At 40.6% G+C, this 8,317-nt stretch overlaps 1 protein-coding gene across 5 annotated transcripts; it reads left to right on the top strand.

The window, feature by feature from the left end:
- The first annotated feature begins 251 nt into the window (after positions 1-251).
- On the top strand, positions 252-4,212 carry LOC119771942 (troponin T, skeletal muscle-like). 5 transcript variants are annotated; one of them, XM_038268183.1, is made up of 8 exons: positions 252-295; positions 380-464; positions 1,553-1,594; positions 1,705-1,746; positions 1,903-1,944; positions 2,121-2,141; positions 3,066-3,107; positions 3,185-4,212. In XM_038268183.1, the coding sequence occupies exons 2-8, from the start codon at positions 404-406 to the stop codon at positions 3,313-3,315; spliced, it is 381 nt and encodes a 126-aa protein (XP_038124111.1). In that variant the 5' UTR covers positions 252-295; positions 380-403; the 3' UTR covers positions 3,316-4,212. The 5 variants fall into 5 exon arrangements, with proteins under 5 accessions (XP_038124111.1, XP_038124117.1, XP_038124134.1 ...); XM_038268184.1 differs by having other exon boundaries at positions 261-311; XM_038268189.1 differs by having other exon boundaries at positions 258-464; positions 3,188-4,212.
- The last annotated feature ends 4,105 nt before the right edge of the window (positions 4,213-8,317 follow it).

Raw genomic sequence — 8,317 nt, 5'->3', positions numbered from 1 at the left:
GGATGTTGGACAACTTAAGAGGGATACTGATGTTTAATTAGCCTCCTTTCTAAACAAATAACTTCAAACTGAAAGAGCAGGCAGAGTCATGATATGTGATACAAGCATAACAACCGCATAATACCAAAGCTGCAATGAACACAGGTCATTTTATATGTGTGTTTTATGCGTGTGTTTGCTTACCTTCATCCTGCTTCTGGTAAAAACAATATAAAAGGTTTGCTTCTGGAGTTGATCACCACTTCCAGACAGACAAGCTGAGGCTGTAGTCTGAAGCTTAGTTGAACGAGGGAAGGTAGTTCAGCTCCAAAGTTGGGTAAAAACTGTTAAGGATTCAAAATAATTTATTCTCTTTGATTCCTATGTTTATGTTTTGCAGGTGATTTTTTTCTCCTCCTGCATCATGAAGCTGCTTACTTTGATATTCTTTCTTTGTGCCCTGCTGGCTCTCAGCCTTGCTTCTAGTAAGTACAATATACAGTATTGGCAATTAATAAATGTAAGCCCAATACTTGGGTATTTTTACAGCATAGTGTGCTATATTTAAAGGTATATTGTTTCTACTAAATAATATCCTAAAGGTATTTTAATGTATTGAGGTAGAGGACAGCATGGTCAGTGTTCACCAAGATTGTTTTGTGGGGAGATTCTGCCTTAGCCTAAAAATGTCTGCCAAGGTGCCAGAGCATAAGAGTAATTCATATAGTTGCATAGAGTTATTTTAATGAAGACTTGACAGAAATGTCTGTCTTAGAGCAGTAATACACTGTAGGATATTTTCAATCTTTGTACTCAGCTATAGCTCAAACTGTATATAATACTATCAAAATTATGTTTTTTTGTATTATATAGATTGTTCTCATGATTATTCAACACTTTTCCATTTATTTATTTTTTTTATTCAATTCAGCTTATTTATATTGCACCAATTCACAACACATATTATCTCAAGCTACTTTACAGATACTGTACAATACATCTTGAACTATGGAGATAAAAAAGTAAATTTTTGTCTTTATATAACTAATTGTATTTTACCGGCGGCGGTCCAGCCAGACAGCTCTATTTCCACCATCTTCTCTGCTTAATCCAGTTTTATGCTTACTAAAAATCTTCCTCACTAATTCGAACATTTTTTCCTCTTAAGGGGCTCCCTTAAGGTTGCTCTCTGAATAAATTTACTCTCTGCATGGTAAATCTTCTAAGAGAAAACATATAATTAAAGACATTTTGAAGTGAATTAATTAAGAGCGTAGTCTTAAGTTTTTTTATGCATATGAGCCCTTAGGTGCTACCTTTTCAGCCGTGGCACATTTCCTATTTCAGATGAGTTTAATATGGCTGATATTGTGACACATTAAAGTTTCAGGTGTCTAATGTGATTGAGTCAAATGAACCAAATATACCAACTTAAACCAGTTAGGAGGAACATATTTAAATAGCTGTAGTTTCTCTTGAGTGCTTAAGACAAACCAAATGGTTAGCTGTAACCAGATAGAAGAACTGATTCTAAGAAGTAACTCTACAATAACACAGTATTTATCCTCCACAGATGCCAAGAATGAAACTGGGACTAGGGAGGCTGTTTCCAAAGGTGAGCCATATCAACTTTGTGCTAATTTGGGATTAAGGCAAACGTTGCAATCAGTTAGAGTAGGTTAGTGAATAAAATCCACCTATAAAATATTTTTTTATCCCCCACAGATGCCAAAAATGAAACTAGGACTGAGGAGGCTGTTTCCAAAGGTGTGCCATATCAGCTTTGTGCTAATTTGTGATTAAGCCATAAGTTGTTTTTCTAAAGTTAAAAACTTTTGTTTTATGAAAAAAACAGAGCAGCAACCAGTTGGAGGAGGTTAGTGAACAAAATCCACCTATAATATAATTATTTATGATCCATAGATGCCAAGAATGAAACTGAAACTGAGGAGGGAGTTTCTGCAGGTGAGCCTATCCTGAATAATCATTACTAATCCAGTAACTACAGATACTTGTGTGAACTAACTCCAGTAATTATTCATTAGACTTGAACTTGTCTCTACAGTCTCCAACTCAAAATATGAAATAGAACAGTTGAGTACGTAAAATATGCCTAAAATGAATCTGTTTAACTTCCACAGAGGCTGAGGATGAACATGAAGGTGAGTTTTTTTTTCTAAAGGTGAGCACACAGTGATATAAATCATGTAAAGACAGGCAGACAGACAGACAGACAAGGAGGCAGGCAGGCAGACAGACAGCAGACATGCAGAGAGACAGACAGACAGACAGACCTAGCTTTGTGTGTTCTACAGTAGACCCTGAAAATGAGGAAACTGCTGTGGAAGGTGAAATTTGAATTTATTTAGTTATTAATTTATTTATTGATTGATTTAGAAATTGAAATTTGATTAGCATGTGGAAAATATAATAAACTCACTCAGAGAAGCCAGATTTGGATACAGTTCTGATTCAACTGAGGTACATTATGTCCAGGCACTATTACTTGGTTTCAACAAAAGGATGCCTTGTTTACTTAATGTTACCTATTCAAACTAAATTCAACTAATCAGTGTTGCCACAGGTGTACTTAAATTGTGCAGTCGATCATAGAGTTTGTTGGGTAAACAAGGCAAAATGTGAAAGCGCACCATATTTCATTGTTAGAAATCTACGACTTCAGAAATGTAACTGTAAAATAAAAAGGAAATACTGATGTCATCAATAAAACCCAGGGAAAGGGAATCGTACGCCATTCCTGATAGAGTGATTATTGAAATTGTCAACCTTTTCATCTTAAACATTATTTCAAAAGATATATACAAATTATAATAAGTTATTACACCAAAGTAATAGTAACCAAGTCAGCATCACAGCCAGTCATGTTTGTGAAAACCAAAGAACAACAAAAAAGTGCCACGCTATAGGCAGCATCCTGCTTTCTACAGTAGCAGCCATTCAAATTTTCCCAACTTCTCTAGATGGGTCCTTGACTGGTACTTGGCTGGTCACCTACAATTCCTTTATAAACATCAATCTTTGTACTAAAATATAAAAGTGTAAATCTCTGTGTTTTTGTTTTCCAGATCTAGAAGATGAATTTGATGAGGAGGAAGGGGCTTTAGATGGTTTGTTTATTTAGCTTATTATAGTTATAGTAACTGATCTTGAATATAAGTTACCCCTAAATACTTAATCTTTTTAGAAGATGAAGAAGCAGATCATGGAGGAGAGGAAGAAGCAGAAGAAGGACAAGAAGAAAAAGAAGAAGAAGAAGAAGAAGAAGAAGAAGGACAAGAAGAGCAGGAAGAAGAAGAAGGACCCAGCAAGGCCTAAACGAACCAGGAGTTATAACTGCCTTGCAATTAACCATTTAGGTAATGTAGTGTACTGTAAGTACACTACATAATGTAGTGTAATGCTAATGTAATGTTTTTAGTTTAATGTAGTGTACTGTAGCATTGTAAAGCATTGCTAACACAGTCAAACATTTAGTATGTACAATGTATGTCTAGCTGGCTAAAAGCAATGTAGTTCTCTCTGTCTTTAATCGGGTCGTATTATGGTGAAAATGTATTGTCTTCGCCAATTTTACTTGTTTTTCCTACAGCTTGCAGATGTTCAGTAGATTACAGTTGCCTTAAAGATTACCATCTGTCTGCATTATGGATTAAACAAACATCCCAACCTTGATGTCTAATCAATTGTACTCATGTTAACCCCATCTCCTGTAATGCCAAAGATTGAAAAAAAGCCACAAGATTCTGGGAGTGGATTGTCTCTCTGGTCCGTGTACTGTAGCATTGTAAGGCATTGCTAACACATTCAAACATTTAGTATGTACAATGTATGTCTAGCTGGCTAAAAGCAATGTAGTTCTCTCTGTCTTTAATCAGGTCGTATTATGGTGAAAATGTATTGCCTTTGCCAATTTTACTTGTTTTTCCTACAGCTTGCAGATGTGAAGTAGATTACAGTTGCCTTAAAAGATTACCATCTGTCTGCACTATGGATTAAACAAACATCCCAACCTTGATGTCTAATCAATTGTACTCATGTTCACCCCATCTGCTGTAATGCCAAAGATTGAAAAAAGCCACAAGATTCTGGGAGTGGATTGTCTCTCTGGTCCGCTTCGAAAGAGTCCACTGAATGTCTTAAAGAGAGACTGCTTTTTGCTCTAATAAACCTTATCTATTTCTATTGCAAAATAAATCTTTTGAAGCATTGAAACAGTTTGGTCTTTGTGTGTTTTAATATTTTTAGTGGTGCTATATAATTTTCACACTGTGTAAACATATTTCAAAGCCTAATACATAATTAGCAACACAAACAGAGAATACAGTGGTCAGGGTGTTTGAACATTAGCACACAGAAACAATGGAAAGCAGGGGTCACGTACAAATCTTGGAAAAAACAAGATCTTAACTGGTGATCTTCATGTAGGATTTTGAGCCAAGAGATCTTGGCAAAAACAGGAAAAATCTCTTTCCTGTTTAAGTATCAGACCCAACTTTGGCCAGCACACACACACACACTAAGATTTCGACATAGCATTTAGTTGCGCACATACACACTTAGGAAATCAGAGCCACACACTAGCAAGATTTCGAAATAGCACTTAGAGCTAGGGTATAAATACAGCTTTTTTATGGGTCTGCAATTTTGGGGGAAAAACTGACTCATGATGTTGCGCTGAACTTATGAAGTGTTTAAGACAGCTGTAGGTATTTTGAATTGTCAGTAAATGTTTCCCCCCTCCGGAAGACAAAATTGTGTGAATCGTTTTCAAGTGTTCTTCTTTCTGAATTCTACCAATGAGACACCACATGTACATGATACAACTTTTAAAACAATTAATCAAATATAAGCAGCCGTTCGTTGTGATTTGAAGGATGTCAAAAATCATGGGCATCAAGTAGATAGAAATACGTAATAAAGAAAGCTGCCAGTTGTTTAATTGGGGATGGATGGATTATGGAAAGTTGTTTAAAGCAATTTAAGTCAGCTTACAGTGAATAGGAGTCCATGAAGCCTGGTCTTTGCTGGTTGGAAGTAGATGTTGGGGTTTGAGAGTGGAGGCACTGGTCTTTCAGGTTGTTTGGAGGTGAGGTTAGACAGGTTTGAGCCAGGGGATATGAAGGCCAATATTGGTGAGCCTGAGGAAGGAGCAGGACAGAAGCCTCGGGGGAAGGAGATTAGACAAGAGTCTTTTCCAAAGTGGATCCTGAAGCACAGAAGTACAATCAGGTTTTAGACAGAAGAACCAACAGGAGGGAGAAAACTCAACGCTTAAATTGCTCCAGCTTTCTCTGATTGAGGGAGACTGCTCCTTCTTAAAGACCACCACAGATTGAGGTAATGGAATCCAGCTGGACTCAAGTAGCCTGCCACCCTTTGAGAGAAAAGGGAAAAGACACACAGCCAATCCACCCAGCTCTGGAAACCTGACACTTCTGGGAGGTATTCCACTTTCTGGAGGACCTCCTGTGTGGTACCGGTTCCCAAAACGATGCACGCCAAGGAACCGGTCCACTTTAGACCAGTTGCCCTGACCCTCCCACCTGATGAAGACCATGGAGCGCCTCTTCCTAGCTCACCTACGCACCGTGGTGAACCCCACCCTGGATCCACTGCAGTTTGCTTACCGACCTGACATCGGAGTGGAGGATGCAATGCTGCAGCGGGCACTCACCCACCTGGAGACCACCGGTACAACAGTGAGAGTCATGTTCTTTTACTTTTCCAGTGCTTTCAATACCATCAGACCAGCACTGCTGATGGGGAAGCTGGAGGACGTTGGAGTGGACAGACATCTTGCTGCCTGGACCATCAACTACCTCACTGAACGCCCTCAGTAGGTGCAGCAGCACAGCTGTCAGTCACAGCTGTCTGCAGCACCCCGGCCCCCCAGGTCACCATTTTGTCTCTCCATTCCTCTTCACACTCTACATCTCGGACTTCTCCTACAATACTGGCAGATGCCATCTCCAGAAATTTTCAAATGACTCTACCAATTTTGGTTTTGTTTCTAAGGGGAACAATCTGGAGTATCAATGAAGTTTATGGACTGGTGTGAGAAGAACCACCTGTGCCTTAACACAAGTAAGACCATGGAATGGTGTTGGACTTCAGGAGAAGACTCCCCCATCACTCCCCCGGAACATTCAGGAGCAGGACATAGAAACTTTTGAGAGTTTCAAATACCTGGGTTTTCAGGTCAATGATAAGCTGGACTGGACTCATAACTCCAACACCCTGTATAAGAAGGGCCAGAACTGCCTCCACTTCCTGAGGAGGTTGAGGTCCTTTGGAGTGAGCAGGCCCCTGCTCAAAACCTTCTATAGCCCCATTTACACTACCCTTGAAAAACCGATCCAGGCCGAGACCGGTCCGAGCTTGGATCGGTAACCAGGCCAAGCTCAGTTTTGACGACCGTTCACACGTCACACTTATCTCGGTTATCTCGACTCCTTGACTCCTCGCCTCCTAGTGACGATGTGCGGTATTGCTGCTAGGATTGAAGGAGGGACTCAAGCAGCTGGTGGCGGTAATGCACCAAACGCTGTTTGTCAACCGCCGTAAAACCCAAGAAGAAGAAGACGAAGGAGGAGGGAATCAAGCAAATCAAAATGGCGGCGCCCGTCACATTCAGAAAGTTATGCTTGATTATTATTGCTGTACTTCCGTGTTTGCGGTGGGTCAGGCGAAGACGGCAACCTTGCGCGGATGTACTTGAGAAAGTCGGCTTTTGGGAAGCCGACTTTCTGGAATGGAGTGTGAATCGGCATGTTCAGCCAGTCGGCGATGACGCGTTCTGCTCATGCGCTCTTGTTATCAGAGAACCGAGCCAGGAAAAAACCGAGCCGAACCCACCTCGGGAACTGGTCTGCAGTTAGCGCGGTCCGGTTATGTCTATCTCGGTTCAGTTCAGGTTGTTTCCGTTCACACACGACAAGTTATCTCAGTTACTGAGCTCGGACCGGTCTCGGCTCAGTTTTTTAAGGGTAGTGTAAACGGGGTATATGACTCTGTGGTGGCATCGGCCCTCCTCTACGCTGTCGTCTGGGCCCCTGGCAGCACAAGTGGGACAGAAAGAGACTGAAAGAACTGGTGAGAATGGCCACTTCTATCCCAGGCTGCGCTCTGGACTGGAAGAGTCTGAGAGGAGGATGTTGTCAAAGCTTACATCGACCATGGACAACACCTCTCCCCCCCTGCACCAGACTGTAGAGGAGCTGAGCAGCTCCTTTAGTGAAAGACTTATACACCCTGTTTGTAAAAAGGAGTGCTACCACAGATCACTCACCCCTAGTGCCATTAGACTCTACAATATGACACTATTAAGGCCATATTTGTATGTGCAATTACTGTTTAATGTGCATTTAATGTGCATTTAATGTGCTTTTATATTTGATACCTAGCGCATTAGCTATATATGACTTAGACATAGACCTAGCCAACTTTTATTGTTATTTTGTATACAAAGTACAAAAACTTACAAAATTTAGTTTTGTACAGCTTTCATAAAATTTCCATTTCTTAAAGTGCCGCAGTGTTCAAATGTAAACAGTGTTGGGAGAAAAAAAACATTGTACAAAAAATGCATTGGAATACATATGGAAGTTCAGAGAATTAAATTTGTATGGTGCAAATATGCAGAGTTTTGAATTAGTGTTATCAGTCTGATGCGGAGTCAGTAACATGATTAATAGTTTTCAGAACAGTCCAGATGTTGGTGAGGAAGAAGCTGTTCCTTAATCTGCTGTACCTGCATTGAAAGATGCGTCTTCCCAGAGGGCAGCAAGGAGAACAGTCCATGGTGGGGGTGAGAGGGGTCATTGATGATGTTACGGACTAGTGACATGCAGTGCTGGAATAAAATATCTTTTAGGGAGGGAAAATGAGCCCTAATGATATTCTCTGCAGTAGTTCTCACCACTCTTCCCACTTTTTTCCAGTCTGAGACGTTACAGCATCCACACCACAGAGTAAGAAGGCTGGTAAGAACGCTCTCTACCTTCTGTAGAAGGTCTTGAGGATGGGTAGGGGTAGTTGGGCTCTCTCCATCCTCCACAGGAAGTACATGTGCTTTTGTGCCCTTTTGATCAGTGAGATGGTTTTTACAGTCCAGATGAGGGTGTCCGTGATGTGCACCACAAGTAATTTGGTAATGCTGACCACCTCTACTGCTGAGCTGTTGATGAGTAGTGGAGCATGGTTAGGCCGGTTCTTCCTTAAGTCTACGATGATCTCCTTCGTCTTCTTCTCATTCAGGATCAGGTTGTTGTCTCTGCAACAGTCCAACAGCTGCTTAGCTCCTCTTTGTTGTCCTGGT

The sequence above is a fragment of the Cyprinodon tularosa genome, unplaced genomic scaffold, assembly GCF_016077235.1.
Source record: "Cyprinodon tularosa strain WSP-4 unplaced genomic scaffold, ASM1607723v1 ctg1186, whole genome shotgun sequence".
NCBI classification, from domain to species: domain Eukaryota; kingdom Metazoa; phylum Chordata; class Actinopteri; order Cyprinodontiformes; family Cyprinodontidae; genus Cyprinodon; species Cyprinodon tularosa.
This window is presented reverse-complemented; position numbering and strand designations above follow the sequence as displayed.

Coding starts and splice junctions, on each gene's coding strand:
- LOC119771942 (XM_038268183.1), top strand. CDS start 404: ATGAAGCTGCTTACTTTGATATTCTTTCTTTGTGCCCTGCTGGCTCTC. Junction 1,595..1,704: donor TAGGGAGGCTGTTTCCAAAG/GTGAGCCATATC, acceptor TATCCCCCACAG/ATGCCAAAAATGAAACTAGG. Junction 1,747..1,902: donor TGAGGAGGCTGTTTCCAAAG/GTGTGCCATATC, acceptor TATGATCCATAG/ATGCCAAGAATGAAACTGAA.